Raw genomic sequence first — 19,582 nt, forward strand, 5'->3', positions numbered from 1 at the left:
CAGATAGTAAATATTTTAGATTTTGTGGGCTCCATATGGTCTCTGGGACATTTCTTCTTTTTTTAAACAACTTTTTAAAATGTAAAAACCATACTTAGCTCAAGGGCCATACAAAAACAGGCTGGACTTGGCTTATAAGTCATGTTTGCCCACCTCTGGTCTATAAGGCATTGTTCATTCCCCCAAGGAGTTCAGCATCTAGCAGGGGATATAGACTCACAAGCAGATAATTGCTTTACAAGAGATGAGTACAATGAGAGAAGTTGCATCAGGCACTCAGGAGAAGCTGACCAAATCTTTATCAGCTTTGCATAGAAGTGGCAGATGAGGGGTTGAGAGGAGACTATAGGAGATGGTCTTAAAAATTGAGCAGCAGACTCATCCTTTTCTTTGAGATAAAAGTCACAAATGTTCATTGTCATATAGAACAGGCTGTAATGCCATAATACAAGAGACACTGAGTGTTGTGGAGGCTGGGGGAGAGCGAGAGCATGGCTCCTCAAGGTCAGAAAGTGATGTTCAAGAAGTGCCTTGAAAGATGACTAGGATTGCAAAGAGATGGGGCAGGAGGACATCCTGGGTAAACAGAACCAAAGGCATGGAATTTGGAAAGGCCCTGTGGAAGGTTAGTGGATGAGCAAACAGAATATTTGGGAGAGTGTGGAAGACATTGGAGAATTGTGGGAATGAAGCTACAAAGGTTAGGTGGAACCAGATGTCCAGAACTCTGAATCTCAGCTGGTTAGAAGTTGCTCAAGATGATCTTATGGGCTTTTGGCCAATTCTGGGACATTTGGGTGGTTTTGCAACCCTGGAGAGTTCCGCTGACCTTGCATATGCTATTGGCTATGGAGCATCTGGACAACATGGGGCAGAAGCAGATGCTTCCTCTGTCCAGCTCTGACATCCACCGGCACACATTACCTTGATACTTTCCCTTTCTCCTTGAGATCGACTCTCTGTCTCACCTGAGACTTTATAAGCTCACTGTTAGACACTGTTCACCTCTCTCCTCTTGGGTTAACTAACCAACATTTACTGGGCAGCTGCTGTGAATTGGCCCTGTAGTATATGTAGGGATTTAAGTATGAATAAGTCATTTTTACCCTGAAAGAGTCACAGATTCCTAGTGCAGCTCAGGGGTGTACATAACCTGTCATAGGGAGAAAAGTGAAAAGTTCTCCATGAGGGGCAACATGGTAAGAACTGATAGGAAAGGCAGATCATTTTTGCCTCGAGGACTATGGAAGGCCTTCCTGGAGGATATGCCTTTGAACTGAGCTTTGGAAGGTGTAGGAGTCAGGTGTTTGGGAGTGGGGAAGGCTGTCAGGACAGTCCAGGAAGAATGTGGGTTGTGTCTGAGGCGTGGCAAATGGAGGGGGCGGTAGGAGGTAAGGCTAGGCTAGGGCTGGGCCTTAGAACCTCAAAGACAGACTAGGTGGTCTGGCCCTCTCCTGGATGGCAATGGGAGTCCCTCCCGCCACAGAACCTGACCCCAGAGAGGCAGAGATATGGGTACTTCTTGCTTATAGGCAGAGCCTGCTCTTATCTCGCCAGCAGCATGGACTCCCCTCCTGTCGTGGGCAGTGGAGTGATTGGAGGCTTCAGGCTCACTGCTGCCTGTCCTGTGTTGTGCTTTACAGATAAGCTTACCAGTGCCAGCAAGGACTCTGTGAGCTCCCATACGAGCCCTAGCCAGTCACCCAACAGTGTCCATGGCTCCCGCCGGGGCAGCATCAGCAGTGTGAGCAGTGTGAGCTCTGTCCTGGATGAGAAGGATGATGACCGGATCCGCTGCTGTACCCATTGCAAGGGCACGCTGCTCAAGAGAGAGCAGCAGATTGACGAGAAGGAGCACATCCCCGACATTGTGAAGCTCTATGAGGTGACTTGCTGAGTACAGTCCTGGGTCTGATTCGAGAGGCAGATGGGGCTGCTCATTACATCCATGCCTGCAGATTTGGGAGGATGATCTGGAAAGTTGTTTCTTTGACTCATTTTTAGTTTTTGCTAAAGGGCTTCTGTGGCATGATTTCCTAACTTAGGGCCCTGGGTGAGTCACAGACACATCCTGGGTGTGTTGCCACAAACTTGTTCCCTCACTTTCTTGCCCTTTTGAAAACAGAGGTTGGAGGCTTTGGTGGCCCTGGGACAAGAGGAGAAAGGATTGTTGCCATGTGGTGTGGACAGGTTCTGTGAGTGAGGGTGGAAGCTGGAGCTGGTGGTGACAGTGGGCCAGGAGAGTCCTGTCCCCATTTAAGTCCATTCACATGCCTCAGTTCTAGAACACCTTTAGTAGATGCTACTTTGAGAGGAACATAGTGTAGTACAAACACATGAGATTTAGTGTCAGAGAGGCTGGCCTCCCAATGGCCAAGCTGAGGGGGTAGGGAGGGAAGTGGGAAGAGATGAGGGGAGGAGATGAGCCCTGGGAGAGGAGGCAACTCATGTGAAACTCTGAGCAGAGGAACAGTGTCTGGCTAATGGCACTGAAGGGTCCCTGTTAGCAGTTCTGCAGCTTATAATGGCTGTGTTTCTGGAACCACCATGAAAATATTCAAGTTACTAAAAATGGTGTTAATTAAACCCTATGCTGAGCTGCAGGTGCAGCCATTATCCATCCTTTATGTGGAGTTCATGACCTGATATCTCATTTTGTAAGTTGCCACTGCTTTTTGCTTCTGTCTTTTTTGAAGTAAGCCTTGGCGATGCCTTGTGCTGGTGTCTTCCCTTGGCAGAGAAAGTCCAACTAATTCAAGTAATTTAGAAATTCCCACCTAAAAACAACTAATCTTTTTCTCTGCCTCTGTAAACTCTGGCTTGTGTCTTGGAAGGCCTTGTTCCTCTTTCCTTCCTGCAAGATTTTGTGTTGGAAAGTAGGTCTGTGACTCAGGAAATGGATAACAGTAAAAAGAAACAAAAAAACCCACAAAAAATGCACTATCTGCATTTTTCTATTTTAGAAAACTATACAGTTTAAATATATCTTTGTTGATGCAGCATAACTTCTGGGTAGGCTTTTCTGTACCCTGAGAGCACCACTTACTCTTCTTTTTTGTTCTTAGAAACTACAGCTTTGCATGGAGAAAGTTGACCAAAAAGCTCCCGAGTACATCAGGATGGCAGCATCATTAAAGTAAGCTATTCCTCTCTTTTTCTGAACCACTGCTGACTTGTTTTAGGCATTATAGGTCAAATCTTTAGTAGCTGAAAAGGAAATCTTAACTCTGGCTGTGCTTTTCTTCTGTGACCGACCGCAGAGAATCTTTGTCATGTCTCTTTCCGTGTGGCACTGTTACCGTCCTCTGTAGCTACGTTGAGGGGACCCCAGCTACTCTGAATGAGCAAGTTGGGGAAGGGCCTCAGGCGACAGGCACCATTGCCAAGTGCAGCATCTGGAGGTGAGGAAGAGCAGTGTGTCTCCTGCTCATGCCTGGATAGATGCCACTTCAGGGTAACACTGAGGTGTCAGGGCTTAGAGCAGGCATTTCCTTTAGAGCAGGGGTTGGCAAATGCCAGCCCATAAGCCAAATCTAGCTAGCCATCTGTTGCTCCTGCTTTTTTTCTTGTTAATCCTCACCCAAGGATAGTTTTCCCTTGCTTTTAGCTAAAGTTGAAGGGAAGGAGAGAGGGAACAAGGGAACAGCGGGGAGAGAGAGAGAAACATCAGTGTGAGGGAGACATGTGGATTGGTTGCCTTCCACATGCACCTCAACTGGGGCGGGGATTGAACCTGTAACTGAGGTACATGCTCTTGACTGGAATTGAACCCATAATCCTTCAGTATGTGGGCCGACACTCTAAACACTGAGAAACACCAGCCAGGGCTAACTCTTTTTTATATGAAGATAAAATTCACGCATCATAAAATTCACTCCTTTAAAATATACAGTTCAGTAGTTTTTAGTATATTCACAAACATCACCACTGCATTAATTTTAAAACATTTTCGCCCTGCCCTGGCCGGTTTGGCTCAATGGATAAAGCATCGGCCTATGGACTGAAGGGTCCCGGGTTCGATTCCGGTCAAGGGCACATGCCCAGGTTGCAGGTTCAATCCCCAGTAGGGGGTGTGTAGGAGGCAGCCAATCAATGATTCTCATCATTGATATTTCTATCCCTCTCTCCCTCTCCCTTCCTCTCTGAAATCAATAAAAATATATTTAAAAATCACACACACACATTTTCGCCCTGACTGGTGTGGCTTAGTTGGTTGAGCATTATCCTGTGCACCAGAAGGTCACTGGTTCGATTCCTGGTCAGTGTAAATGCCCAGGTTGCCAGTTTGGTCCCCAGTTGGGATGCATATGGGAGGCAACCGATTGATGTTTCTCACATTGATGTTTCTCTCACTCTTCTTCTCCCTTCCTTACTCTAAAGTCAATTAAAAAAACTTTTTCATCATCCTGATAAGAAGCTCCCCACTTATTAGCAGTCATAGCTCATTCCCCCTCTCCCTTTATGGAAAAAAATTGCTGACTTTTCTTAAGAGCTTTGCTCCTTCTGAAGGGTAGTGATGTGTGAGCTAGAATTTGAGGTGCTACTATTAAGTCAGATCCCAGCAGTGTTTTCCCAGCCTTCAGAAGAAAAAATTAAGGTATTCAGTGTTTTCAGTTTGAGGATTGTCTGCCTTTGTTTTAAGTCTGTGTTGCCACCTGTCATTTTTGTAGTGATGCGTGTAGGATTAGATGTGCTTTGTTTAGAATATTTGGACACATACAGTGGCAATATTGTATAGTGGTTTCAAAAAACAAAGTGTGTCAGTGACCTTTATGATGTCAATGACCATGTTCTAAGCTCATAGTGGAACTTATATATAAAATTAACTTTTTTGTTTGTATAGTCCTTAAAGAGTTTCCTGACTCTTGAGTTTGTAAATCTTTGACTTACAAAACACGAAAGACTAAATCCAGTTGTTTTGTGGCAAAAACACTCCTTCTTTTACATCTCTTCCTGACTCTACTGTTGCTTTGGGTCTCTTCTTCCCTTCCCTGTTCTTTCCCCAATGTTTCCCAGCCCACAGGGAAGAGAATAGCAAAAAGGTAGGGAAACCATTGTAGGCCCTGTCCCAGTTTCCCTCCATCCTAACAACTAGATGTCTGCAGCCCCTGGCAGCAGACAGTGGAAGAGGAGCAAATCCTATTTCTTGAGCCCTCTCAGCCACCACTGTCCTATGGCCCCTTCCTCCTTATATTTGTACCTCCTAGACCCTGATTTTTCTCTTTCCATTCTTTAGCCAGAGCACTGTTTCTAAAGAACAGCAGGGAAATGAGCAAGAATTTCAGTCTGCCCTCTCTGTGAGCAGATTGGAAGCAGAACCCCAGGTGATTCTGACACATACCTCCCCCAAATGGAAAGTTCTTGGCATGGAGAATCCTTTTCCCCCTGGAGCTTTCTGGAATCCGCACCCCTCCTGTATCCCTGCCTATTGGTTTGACATTAGAGCAGGACTGTCTTCTACATGGACGTCAGCAAGGAGAGCTGTGTTCCTGGAAGTTTCATCTGGCACTCAGTGTTTTCCTCATGAAATTGTTACCAAGGGACTCCTCTCCCTGAGTTCTGTTGGTTTTTGCTTTGTGCCTCAGACACAATTATGGTTCATGGGCCTTCCTAGCCAGGTGGGAGCTACCATACTGAGCACATTTCCAAATGTCTAACTACTCCTTCTCTTAGAAAGGCTGGTTCTAAAGGGCTTTACATGCATTTCATTCTCTTACTCTTTCATTCAGTGGATAGTTATCAAGCACTAGCTCTATTCCTAGCACTAATTTAGGTGCTGGGGCTGCAGCAATGAACAGTGAAGACCATGTCCACTTTTGTGGAGCTTCATTTTTGTAGGAGCACAGGCCTTATCCAAGTAAACAAATAAGGAACAGGATAACTACAGATGTGATCGTTGCTCTGAGGGAAATGCGGTTGGTTGACATAATTGCAACCAGGGGAAGTGATTTCAGATTTGGGCCAACCTTGTTATTTTCCACATGACTTGGAGATATTGAAATAAAGCACAGGTTTTCTCAATTCTAGTCCAGTGTTCTTTTTTGCAGATTAAGTAGTGAAAGATAATGGAACAGTCTTACTGAATCCTCAAATTACAGCACACACCAACATTTTTCCAGCTAGGATTGTTTTATAGATGGTAAAATAGGTAAGCGCAGCAGTCCTTTCTGCTTATTTAACTTAAATTGCTGCTGCTTCAGAAGCGGGGTTGAGTGGCCAATGCTCAGGCTGGATTAATAGCTGCAAGATCTTCTGAAATGTTTCTCTTCTCAGTAAACTGATTAAGCTTGATCCATGTGCTAGTTACTGAGGACATAAAATGAAAAGCTACAATCACAGCACTTGGAATTTAAAAGTCTGGTGGGGGTGACAGATTTGTAAATGATCAATTCTAAGACCACACAATAACTGCTGTTGTTTCTCTGAGATGGAGTTAAACCGCTTCTGGCCTTCCCTGTTATCCCTTGCTCCACCCTGGGCAGAGTTCCTCCTCCTCCTTCTGGATTTGGAGTCAAAGTGCCTTTCTCATGTAGGGAGCAGTTGTTCATGAGACCCAAGAGCATGGGGCAATTGATGCAATGCTGGGCTGCATATCGCTATTGGGGATCTCTTGATCAGCTTTCCAGTTGTTCCTGTTGTGTCTGGGTAGCCTTTGAGTGAGAAAAGCCAAGTGTTTTTCACTCTGATGTAGTGTAACCAATTCATTTAGTAAACGACGTCATGCATCTTACTAGATATAGTGAAATTGTTTAGGGGAAGTAGGCCAAAGAAGGTTAAGTTGCATTTATTTTGGTGATGAGTTTAAGAGCTAGTCCTTGAGGCCTATGGTGTTTGCAAACTTTTGTACATTATGTGCAAAAGTCTGAAATGCCACTTGAAGAGAATTAACTGTGTGTCCCTTTGTGAGGCCTGAAATTTTAGAGTCCTCTTAGGCCAGCCGTGGGCAAACTACAGCCCGCGGGCTGGGTCCGGCCCATTTGAAATGAATAAAACTAAAAAAAAAAAAAAAGACCATACCCTTTTATGTAATGATGTTTACTTTGAATTTATATTAGTTCACACAAACACTCCATCTATGCTTTTGTTCCGGTCCTCCGGTCCAATTTAAGAACCCATTGTGGCCCTCGAGTCAAAAAGTTTGCCCACCTCTGTCTTAGGCTATACTCTGTAGTCCAGCGGTTGCCAACCGGTGGTTTGCGGACCACTGGTGGTCTGTGAGGTCCGAAAGGTGGGTGACCGCTGCTCTAGTCAGTGCGATGAAATGTGAAATGGCTTCTAAGTAGTATGATATTTGCTAGCAAATTGAAATAAAGATTCCAAGTGAATTCATTTTCTCAACTTTGATGCATGGACAGTTAATGATTATGCCATTAACATTTTGTTCTTGAAGAAAGTAAGTGTTCAAATTCTAATTAATATACATTTACTTAATTCATACATATTGGAGACCTTTGTTTTTCAGTCATTTTAAATGATGTTGAAAAATTGTTCAGTGTGTATCTATCTACACTAATAAAAGAGAAAGATGCAAATTGACCATACCTTTGTGATGCCCACCAGCCAATCAGGAGTGAGTATGCAGATTAACCCAACAAAGATGGTAGATTCATTTGCATACGCAGGTGCCCAGCGGCTGGAGGTGGGGCAAAATTGGGGGTTCCGCACTGCCTCAGCCGCTCCGGGCCTCTGGGCAGCATGGGAAGGTGGAAAGGCGGCTCGTGCATTGGGCCTCTAGTATGTGTGTGTGTGTGTGTGTGTGTGTGTGTGTGTGTGTGTGTGTGTATTAGTAAAAGCCTAAGCAACAGTTATGACCAAATGACTGGAACAATCAGTTGACCAGTCGCTATGATGTGCACTGACCACCAGGGGGCAGACGCTCAATGCAGGAGCTGCCCACTGGTGGTCAGTGCGCTCCCACAGCCAACCTCCCACAGCCCCTCCCCCTGGCCGGCTGGCACCCATGGGCCCCTGGTGCTAAACCATTTGTAGAGACCTGCTTCTGGGTCGGGGTTTCGTATGTAGAGAGCAATTCCCTCGCTGCAATCTATTGAAAGTCAGCCCTCAACACAAGGATTTGTCTTGCTCCTGTCTCTCCCTTCCCTGGGGGCCTCCCGCCCACTGCGGCAAGGGAAGGAAGAGGAGGGAGGTGGGGAACTGTGTGGTGGCGGGGCGCCTATGGCGGTGTCAGCGTCTGTTCCTTCTGCGCCCGGCCCGGCGACTGTCGCCTCCTCTTGCGACCCTGCTGGAGCCTTTGGGCCTGGGCTGGGATGAGGATCCGGGGGTGGGTGGCAGTGGGCGCTGCCCCTTTCCCAGGGGGTCTGAGGGCTGGCTCCCTCCTTGGGGCTGGCAGCCAACCTCCCACGGTCCTTCCTCCAGCTGGCCAACCTCTCACGGTCCCTCCCCCTACCCCCCATGCACGAATTCAGCCTCTAGTCTCCCTCTGTATAAAAGGCTAATATGCAACGTATCCCCTCGGGAGTTCAACTGGGAGAATGGGAGTTTGATCACTTGCTGTGATGTGCGCTGACCACCGGGGGGGAGGGGGGGTGTGGAACATGGTGGGTGACCAGTGGTGGCAGCGGGGTGCTGAAGGAGTGAGGGAAGGGGGAAGTGGGGAGGCAGGGGGAACTGTGTGGTGGTGGTGTGCAGGTGGCAAGGGAAGGAGGAGGTGGGGAGGCAGGGAACCTGATCAGCCCTGATCACCAGCCAGGCCTAGGGACCCTACCTGTACAAGAGTTTCGTGCACCGGGCCTCTAGTATAAGCCTGCCGGGGTCCAGCCCCAGCGGTCCAGGGGTTCCTAAAGGTGTGGACAGAGTCGGCGAAGAATGAAAGACACGGAGACAGCGTTCAGATGATCAGCATAGCTCTCTTTAGTCTCTGTGGATCTTCCTTGTGTCTGGCTGAGGCCACAGAGAGAGATCCCAAGGCAAGCTGAGCCTTTATTTTATAGTCAGAGGTAAACAAGGTAGTGGTTACCATAGTTACACTGTTCTTGTGAGTTTCACTTGTTTTGGCAGCACTTGCTGCATCTCCCTCAGCCCATTAGCTTCCCAGATAAGATCTAGGGAGCATTATAAGGTCAAGCCTAATTATGCTAAGGGGACTGTGCCCTCTAAGCTGGGACTTGTTTGTGACTTTGCCAACAGGTCAGTCCGAGGTTTAACCCTATAGCTGCTCCCCACATAAGCCATAAAAACAATTGGTAATGTGAAAATTAAACTCAGTTAATGTAACAGATTCAGTAGTCAGTAAGCTAATTTAGCTTTTCAAAGATAAGTTATATCTAAATCTTATGAAAGCCCAATTTATCTTAATGCAATTAAATATTAAATAATTCATGATAATTTTTCCACAGTAGAAATAAAATGACTCCTGGCTGTATATTTTCTGAAAATAAAAAATGTAAAAACTTAAAATAAAAATCTCTGATTTCTCCTTAGTGCTGGAGAGACAACCTATAGACTGGAACATGCCAATGACCTTCGGATAGAAGTGCAGAAAGTGTACGAGCTAATAGACGCTTTAAGGTAATGTTTGGTGATGTCTTACCTGCTGCCTTGAGTGGAGGAGGTGCTATTTTAATGAGGTAGTGGGTGACTAGCAGACCTGAACTTACCCGGAGTCCTGATGACAGCAGTATTTGTAATGATGAGGCTGAGGACAGTGTCAGCTTTGGCACTCAACACATCTCAGTAACTTTTGGTTAAGGATTTCTAGTATTCAGCATTATTATAAAGGAAGGTGAGTTTATTGAATACCAGCTGTGTGCCAGGAAATATCACTGGATATTTTCATAGAGTGCAACTCATTTATCCTATCAAAGTTACCCTGTGAAGTAGGGATCAGCACCCCATTTTATAGTGAGACAATGCACCACAGCTAGCACAAGTGGTGGAGCCAGGATTGGAGCCCAGATTCTTTCTTCAAATCAACAGCTACTTTTTAACTGTGGACTGGATGTTGGGGTTAAATCAGCCCTTTGCAATGTAGGAAGTACAATGACTCAGGGAAAGAACTGAGGTGAGGAATCCTTGTTCATCCGTACATGCAGGACTGGCTACGTAATTTGTGGGGCCTAGTGCAAAGTGAAAATGTAAGTTGTTCAAAATTGTAAGAATTTTAAGATAGTGACAGCAGAATATTAAACCAAGCACGCGGCTCTTCTAAGCACCAGACCCATGTGTGGTTGCTCATCACTCATCCTTGAAGCTGCCCCTGCACCCATGGTCAGCCCTCGATGGCCAAGTGTTTGTCATGTACCCTGTGCTGTGTTAGGGGCCTTGGATACAGCCAAAGGGTAAGAAACGGGCTTTGCCTTCAAGGACTTCGGTGGAGCCTCTAATCTGTCTCCTCCACAAATCTTCCCAGCAGGCAAGCCTGGCAGCTCAAAGACTTTGTTTCTGAGGCTGACAGCGCTGGTTACATTGATGTGTTTGTTCCAATTCAGTAAGAAGATCTTAACCTTAGGCTTGAACCAGGACCCTCCACCACATCCAAACACTTTGCGGCTGCAGAGGATGATCAGATACTCGGCTACACTTTTTGTGCAGGTAAAGCCATCCTGGGGTGGCAGAAACATTGCACTTGCCTCCCTGCTCTTCTACCTTTCAGGAGGCAGACCAAGTCACTGGCTTGTTCATTTCCTCTTGGACATGGATTACTTTTTAAGATTAAAAATGCATTATGCCATATTTAGAGAAAAATCTGGATTTCAAAGAAAAGTAAAAACTACTTTTAATCCTAATGTCCCCAATACCACCACCCATTATTCTGGTACATATATATTTTTTTCCTTTTACATTTATAATATAATTGTTATAATTAGTGTTTATTTGCACATTTGTGTCTTCTCTTTTTATCACTGAATTTTATATCATAGTACTTTTTTTACATGGTCCTCAAAGAGCTATCATTTGAATACTACTATAAAGTACTGCTTTGATATATGTACCATCCTTTATTTAATTATTCCCTTTTCATTGGACATTTGATAGATTTCCATTTTTTGCCATTATGAGTATTGCCTGTTGGATATATGTGTACATAGTATTTCTTCCTTGGGATAAGATCCTAAGGGACTTTTCCTGGGCCATTGGAAGGAAACAGCTGATTGTTCAAGGGCAGACTAAAGTTAGGTGGTTAGATCTGATTGTTTCTACCTCAGGAAGCGCCTCGGGGAGTCACATTTAACCACCTTTGGGCTCCATGAAAGAGAGACTTAATAAAGTCCTATTGGGTTAGTTTTCCAACATTGTATTGCAGAGAATCAGGCCTTTCTCCTTTTGATTAGTGGCTATATTCCAGTCATTTGGTGAGTGTTGCTGTGTACCAGGCAATGTTCTAGGTGCTGGGTATCCTGCCGTGAGCAAAAAGGCAACATTCCTGTTCTCACAAAGCGTCTGTTCTAGAGAGGGGGTTAGATGAGAAACAACTAAAATATACAGCTTACGTTGGAAAGTGCTGCGGACAAATACAAAGCCTGGAAAGGCTGGTGGGAAGCTCGGGTGGAGGCTTACACGTTTAGGCAGGTGGGCAGGGAGAAGGCTGCATGAGGAAGGTGAGAACTGGGATATCTGGTATTGGTCATTTCATAAGGGACAGGCAGGCCCATTTGCAAGCTGACTCTCTGACCCATTTAGGGGTTTAGTCTTTTTTTACTACTGCTAATTAATGTGACTGTCCAAGGATGGAATGGCTTAGCCTAAACGACTCTCGCCACAGGGCTAAGGTTCATTAAAGGTTTAAATGTAACATTGTCTATGAATCCCTGTAGGAAAAGTTGCTTGGTTTGATGTCACTGCCAACCCAAGAACAGTTTGAGGAACTAAAGAAAAGGAAGGAAGAGATGGAAAGGAAGAAGATGCTAGAGAAGCAGGTGAGTGAAGCTCAGGGATCCGGCATCGGGCTTCCTCTCTGGGGCTCTTTGAGCACAGAGGCTCCCCATGCTCCCAGGAGCTCCTGTGCGGTTGTGCACCAGAACTCTTGCTCTCTCTAGTTTCCATTTGTCTTCTGTTCTGTTCTGGCCTCACTCTCATCTGTAGACATCAGAATTGTTTGTTTTCCTCTGCAAGTCCTATTTTTCCTTCAGAGGTGCTACTGGTTTTCTTCTGTCCAGAGTACTATGGAGACTGACTGTCCTCCCTCCATTACAGGTTGCAGAGGACCCAAACATCAGGAAGTTCTTTGTAGAACACTTTGGAATATGCAGTATTCAATGTAATACTGTGTGAGTTTCTAGTGTAGATGAGTGCTTTAAGACAAGTGTATGGCCAGTGGATCTAAGATTGAGAAAATTTTATCCTTTAACTTACTAATATTTTATTTTTGAGAATCAGGGTTTGTCCCTCCTCTCCCCCTGAAACGAAAGCATGTTTTGATTTTAGCAGTTGGCTGTCTTAGTCCTGAGGTGGGCAGTTGGAGTCTCACAGGTACAGGAATAGTGAGACTGCAGAGGGCAGCTGGTTGTGTGGCTGCTGATGTCCTGGTGACTGTTTTTTCTCTTTGGTTCTGCTGTCTCCCTAGGCTTCCCTGGAGTCCCAGCGAAGGCTTGAGGAAAGGCGGAGTGACCTGCCATCTCGTGCCAATGGGGAGGTGGTGTACCTTCGAAGGGGCTCTGCCCCCTTGAGAAAGGCTGAGGGCTGGCTCCCCCTATCAGGAGGTCAGGGGCAGAGTGAAGACCTGGACCCCCTCCTCCAGCAGATCCACAACATCACATCATTTATAAAGCAGGCCAAGGCCGCAGGCCGGACAGATGAAGTGCGCACCCTGCAGGAGAACCTGCGGCAGTTGCAGGATGAGTATGACCAGCAGCAGACAGAGAAGGCCATCGAGCTGTCCCGCAAGCAGGCCGAGGAGGAGGACCTGCAGCGGGAACAGCTGCAGATGCTGTGTGAACGGGAGTGGGAGCGAGAAAGGGAGCAGTTCCAGGCGGCATCCTTGCACACACGGACCCGGTCCCTGGACTTCCGAGAAATCAGGCCTTTTCAGCTGGAGCCCAGCACAGAGCCTTGCACCCACCTTGCTCATGCTTTGGATCTGGGTTCTTCACCAGTTCAGAGCAGTGCAACTCCCAAGACCCCTTCACCCAGCTCTGCTCTTGAGCCTGTCAGAGTGTGGTCTGGGCCCCCAGCCCTTGGCCAGGAATTCTTGCCCCCGAGCACCATGTCACAGCAACGCGAGGTGCCCTCCCTAAATCCCTTTGAAGAGGAAGACTCCGCTAGCCCTACAGCGGAGGGCTCTACCAGCCCTCGTGCTGCAGAGCCTTCCTGTGGCCCTCCATCCCGCATCCTCAAAGAGTACAATCCTTTTGAGGAAGAGGAGGAAGAGGTAGCAGTGGCAGGGAATCCCTTCACTAACTCAAACAGCCCAGCACCCAACCCCTTCAGTGAGGAGGATGAGCGTCCTGTTCCTGGCAACCCCTTTGAGGAAGCCACCTGTACCAACCCCTTCGAGATGGACAGTGACAGTGGGCCAGAGGGCGAGGAGCCCATAGAGGAGGAGCTCCTCCTCCAGCAGATCGATAACATCAAGGCGTACATCTTTGATGCCAAGCAGTGCGGTCGCCTGGATGAGGTGGAGGTGCTGACAGAGAACCTGAGGGAGCTGAAGCGTACTCTGGCCAAACAGAAGCGGGGCTCTGACTGGCCACTGGGCAGGTAGAGCACCTTTGCGTCCAGGGGCCTGGCAGGAGCGGGTTGGTGGAATTGATGGGCAGGAGGCAGGATGAGAATTCAGATGCATACACGTTAGGGGAGGAAATCTGCTATTTCATGCTGTGTACTTGGAGGTTTTTTCACTACAATTGAAAAATAAATGGGATCTAGAACAGGAAGAATCAGCATTCATTTGCTGTTTTTCCTGGGCTTTTTTTTTTTTTAAATTGGCTTTTCCCTTTAGAAGGGACTTAAAATTTTCACTACTGAGATATAACTAAATGCATTTCTGTTGGGTCCTGGTGTGCACCTCGTGGGTCCATTTGTCCTGTCTAGTCTTTGGTCATTATGAGTATTATAGGGCAGCCTTATAGCAGGCCTTCCGTTAGCCAAGACTGACAAGGTGGATTCCTTTAAACCGCACTCTCCTCTGGCAGAAGCCTGACCTCTTTAGGCTGTGGGTTCCTTTCCCCGGATCTTCCTCTGCCCTGCTGGGTACATCCTGCCTGTGCAAAGGAAGGGGTCAGGTATGTTAGGAAGGGGCCAGTTTGGACCCAGGAGATCCCAGCACTTTTTTTTTAAGCGGGTGAAGAGGATGAGGTTTCACCAGGGTGTGTTTCCCTCTCAGTTTAAGTTCTCATTGGTCTCTTTTAGGAAGTTAAACTCCCAGTGCTGAGGTATCACTGTAGTCTGATCATGAGCTTTTTAGAAAATAGAGTGGTTAACTTTTTGGTTGATCAAGGTCGTATTATTTGGGAAAAGAGTCTCCATGCAAATGTTGTCTGTTATCTCTGACTACTGGAACAATTGTCTGACCCTGGAGAAATCTCCTTGAGCTTTGGCAAAATGACTTGTAGCTGGGATTTTTTTAGAGGCCTTGTCTGTAATGTAGGAATGAGTGATCAGGAGGCTTTCTTGGAACATTGTCAGATAGAAACTTCCGTAAGTCAAAGGTAAATCAAAATAATTTCCAAGGCTAGTTGATCAGCCTTCTTCCCTTTTTGTTCATCCTGTCTTGACCTGTGGCGCTGGTGAGATTTTTCTTCCCAATGTTTAGCATTAAAAAACTGAAATGTTTGAAGAAGCACAACCCAGGACCATTCTAGTAACACGGCAGTTCTTGAACTCTTCACCAACTAAGGACAAAAAGGGAAATTTGTTAATTTAGCTCTGGTGCTTTGGATTATGGGAACATAACCCTTAACTGACATCTGACATCATGATATCCAAGTGTGCTCAGCTTTGGGTAGAGTTCCTGTAATTACACTTGTTAATTAATGAACAATAACTGACCACTAGTCACTTTATACCCCTTAACTAACTCTGGGCCATACTCTCACTGGTTACTGATGTGAGAGCTAAACTTCATTTTGTTACATTCTGGGAAGACTCCTGTTGATCTTGGGAATGTTTGAAAAACATTGTGGTATAAAAATATTCTGTATTTGTGTTGACACTATTTACATTTCTTTAGCACCTGCTGGATCTTTGAGTTGAATGAAAAGGGGGTGTATAGGGATGTGGGAACGGGGAGTCAGTGGAAGGCTCTTTGCATTTGGGTTCTGTTCACAAAGGAACATGAGTGGTTACTAACGTCAGCCAGTACCAACCTTGCTGTCATGGTAGTTATGGGAAGTTGGCATTCAGGCATTTAAAACGCTGCCTCATACAGGCGTCATTTCTCCTTTGAGGTCCATGCCCTTCATGCTGTAATTCTGGAGGCTTCATGGGTGGCTGTATGCTCCTCCCTGCTCACTCTGTCCTTTCTCTCTGACTGAAGGGGAGGAAGGTCTCTGCCAAAAAGCAGGTAGTTCCTAAATGCTGCCAAAGCTGCTTTACATCATAATTACTTTCCTTATGAGAATATATCTCTTTCAATTAGCTGCTGGTTTCAATTAAGACTAGTTTACTAAACATACCCTTTCTTTGAAATCAACCGTAAGTAGCAATCTGTACGTAACTAAGCCTTGAGAACCACACATAGGAAACGTTTTTCAAACAAACAAACAAAAAAACCCGTACACAAACCCTCCTCCCTCCAAAACACTGAGTATCCTAGATCAAACTAAAACCCTCTGATATGATTGAATTCTTCTGTGGCCGTCCTCTGCCACAAATTCTTTAATCCTTCCATGGCCCTCTTCTCCTATAATCATAGACATGATAGCAGTTAGAATTCGCTATCCCTCAGCAGGACCATTTCCCAGAATTCACACAGGCACACGGTTGGATTTACAGAGGTGGGTTAACATCGGAAAAGACGGACTATGAATTATAATCACAACTTCAAGTTCTTGACTCATGTGGGTATTTCACCTCCTGCAGTCCTTCATCAGAAAACGAGCAAGTTCTTGATATAGCATTGGCAGATCTCCCAAAAACAGATCATATGTGGAAGAGACTTTGGCTTTTTCCTTTTATGCCTTGTTTGTATTTTTCCCTGTCTAATACACTAAGGATACTTATTCAGTGTATTTGCAACTCAATGTGTTTTTGTTGTTCAGACACTAAAATGTACCTGAGTCACCATGAGCCATGCGGTAGATTGAACATTTGCATAGTTAGCTTGGGACTCAAAGTGAGAAGCCGGTCTCTACCAGGTTAGAGTCTGTGGTGGCAGATTATGCTGGTCATCTGACAATGATGGAGACATTGATTTGCATGCACTGGGGCCTGGTATTGGAACCTTTTTTAAAAAATAAAATAACAAATATTAGTGGTTGGAGATGTGTATGTATATGTGCATGCGTGTTGCATGAGAGTCACCAGATAACATACCTTCCCCACTTTCTTCATGACCTGAGTATCAGAAGATAGCCCTAGCTCCTGTTTTACCTGTTGGCTTAAGGCCTCCAGACAGAATCAAGGTCACTGGGCTCTTACTGGGTAAATGTGAGTTCCAATTCTGCCCTATCCCCAGTTACTCCTACAGCGTTAATTAGATGAACCATTTCACACAAGCACAGTGTAAAACTTTACAATCCTATTATCCCCATGGAAGAAACAGGCCTAACAAGGTTGAGGACCCTTCCCGCTGCCATTTGTGCCAGGCCCTGCTGCAGTCACACAGTCTGCATTTAGGTCTTCTAGCAGGCCTGTGAGGTACTTACTCGGGTAGTCATCTGACAAATGAAGAAAAAGGTTGAAAGAGGTTAGCCTGGCTGGAGTCGCACTGCCAGTCAGGGCTGGAATGGGGATTTAAAGCCTGGTCTGCCTGACCCACATGGCCCTAAGTAGCAAGGAGGGTTTGATCTGGGCCAGGCACAGTGGGAATGCACAAGCATTGTGTCTGGCCCAAAGGTGGCAGGGATGGGCAGGTTAGAGCTGCTGAGTGGGTTTCTAATACTGATATCACTTGAGCCTTTGACATGGAACTTCCTAAGACCTGTATAGATTACTAAACCAGGAGGAGATAATATTTAGTGCTCACTGTGGGCCAGACAGAATGCTACATATTATGCATGGATTACCTCACTTGATCTTCCCAACAACCTCAGTTTACAGATGAAAAAATGAACGTGGTGAGATTAAGCAGGCTCAGGGTTATACCACTGGGATTCCAGCCCAGGTCTGTCTGACTCCAAAACCCACACTGCCCTGGCCTGCTTTGTATATGGACACTCATGTGTCTGGTGTGGGATGGGGTATTTCATCCATAGGAAGCGTTCCCTGTGGACTTTAAGGTCAAGGCTCTTCTGCCTAAAACTCTTCAGTGGCCTAGCACAGTTTAAAAAATCTGTCAGAACAAACTTCTGGTTTTAGTTCAGGCACACCAAGAGTTTGGAAGTTGTCATTCCTGTCCTAATAAGCAAAAGCTGGACAAACTGAAAATCACTGACTTTTCTTGGACCCTCAGAGAACTGACTTCGCAGGACAAATGGCCACCCCAAAATCTGGAAAGAGGTAAGTTCAGAGTCACAGCTGAGGTCTGCTTACTTGGAGCAAAGCCATTGGAACCATATATGTTAGGAACATTTTGACAAATTGCTGGGGCTGAGTGTTCCTGTGCTTTTAATCACATGGTTCTCCTGGTAACCAGCCCCCATCCCTTGGGGCTTTCCGAAAGTCACTTCATTTGCATAAACAGGTGTGTTTGAACTGGGGATTGTTACAACAAAAGATGCTCCTTTCACTTTTAACCAGAGCCATTTCAGGGAGAGGGACAGAATCCAGAGATTATGACAAAAGATGCTTCTGTCTCATTAAGAAAATTACAGGCTTTTAGGAGCTCTAGCTGGGAACGAGGAACAGTGGCCAAATATACATATCCTATGTAATAAAAGCCTAATATGCTAAGTGTCTGGTCTTCCTGTGACCGATCGACTGTTCAACCAATCAAAGCATAATATGTTAATGATATGCTAAGGCCGCTCAACTGCTCGCTAGCACGTGCACTGACCACCAGGGGGCAGACGACCAGCTGACCAGTTCCTATGGTGTGCACTGACCACCTGGGGGATCAACGCTCCAACCAGTAAGTTAGCTCTCTGCTGGGGTCCGGCCGATCAGAACTGGGCGAGACGGGGCCAGACATGTCCTGGAGCCCTCCTATGGTCCCTCCCTGGCCCCGATCATGCACCAGTGAGGTCCCTCGGCCTGGTGTGCACCCTCTTGCAATCCAGGACCCTTTGGAGGATGTCAGAGAGCTGGTTTTGGCCCAATCCCACAGACCACTCCCCTCAGGAGGGTGCCAGATGCAGGGCTCAGGGCTGGTGAGTGCTGCTGTGGAGGCACGAGCCTCCGTCGATCAGGACTGATTGGGCGCAAGCCTGCGGCAGGCACAGTGGGGCTAGGAGTGGTAGCAGCAGGTAGGAACTGCAGGTTGTGTTGGACAGCAGGTTTTGGCCCGATTCCTGCAGGCCACCCCGAGGGACTCCACCTGTACACAAATTTGTGCACCGGGCCTCTAGTATTGTATTGTATTATAACTAGAGGCCCAGTGCACGAATTCGTGCATGGGTGGGGTCCCTCAGCCTGGACAGTGATCAGGGCTGATCGAGGCCATCTTGCCCAGTCCTGATCAGGGCCAATTGGGGCCGGTTGGCCAGGGGGAGGGACTGTGGGAGATTGGTTGGATTCGGGAGGTTGGCTGTGGGAGCACACTGACCACCAGGGGACAGCTCCTACATGAAGCATCTGCCCCCTGTTGGTCAGTGCACATCATAGCAACCAGTCAACTGGTTGTTCGGTTGACCAGTCATAATGGTCGCTTAGGCTTTTATATATATGTAGGTATCACAGGGATAAGAAACATTTATGATGGTCACAGCCCAGGGACACAGGCCCACTAAAATACTGAGATTTTATTGTAAGACTATAGACCAATTTCTCTCTCTCCCCAACGGAGCTCTAGTAATAGCAGTGGGTTATAGCTAAGAGAGCTACAAAACACAAACTCTTTGAGGAGGACTATCTAAGGAAGCCCAAAGTCAAGAGGGGAGGTAAAAACAAAGATTAGAGGAATTTGAAGTCTCTAGCGCCTACAGCAAGCATGTCAAACTCGCAGCCTGCAGGCCGCATGTGGCCCACAATGAATATTTTTGTAGCCCAGCCAATATAACAGCATGTATGAAACGTTTTAATAAAAATTCCATAACTTAATTTTTACAATATCCTGTTATACATAATTAGTAATAACAAACTACAGTGTTCGCTAATTGACTGATTACTGTCATTGTGTTGCATTCATTTCCCTTACTCGTCTTACGTGCAGGTGCACCATTTCTCTCCACTCATACTAGCAGTGAATATTTTAGTAACCAATTGCCACGTCATTAGTCTTGTACTGACTTGTTTGGTGTGCACAACAGAAAATATTTCACTTTCGAAGTACAAGAAAAATAAGTTTGCATTACCCATATTAATTTTTGTGCAGTTACTCAGTGTCTGGTAAGTTAATGTTCAAGAAAAATACTAATTTTTATTAAAA

The 19,582-nt window shown here is 46.1% G+C and overlaps 1 protein-coding gene across 1 annotated transcript in view; it reads left to right on the plus strand.

The window, feature by feature from the left end:
* The window catches only part of RBSN (rabenosyn, RAB effector), a 28,358-nt gene extending 12,012 nt beyond the window's left edge, over positions 1 to 16,346 (plus strand). Inside the window, exons 7-12 of the mRNA XM_081105669.1 lie at positions 1,644 to 1,885; positions 3,066 to 3,136; positions 9,442 to 9,528; positions 10,449 to 10,551; positions 11,775 to 11,876; positions 12,524 to 16,346. Coding sequence (XP_080961795.1) covers positions 1,644 to 1,885; positions 3,066 to 3,136; positions 9,442 to 9,528; positions 10,449 to 10,551; positions 11,775 to 11,876; positions 12,524 to 13,660 — 1,742 coding nt within the window. The 3' untranslated portion in view covers positions 13,661 to 16,346. The remainder of the gene's footprint in view (positions 1 to 1,643; positions 1,886 to 3,065; positions 3,137 to 9,441; positions 9,529 to 10,448; positions 10,552 to 11,774; positions 11,877 to 12,523) is intronic.
* Positions 16,347 to 19,582: the final 3,236 nt, after the last annotated feature.

Source organism: Myotis nattereri, assembly GCF_964212035.1.
Source record: "Myotis nattereri genome assembly, chromosome: 14".
NCBI lineage: Eukaryota > Metazoa > Chordata > Mammalia > Chiroptera > Vespertilionidae > Myotis > Myotis nattereri.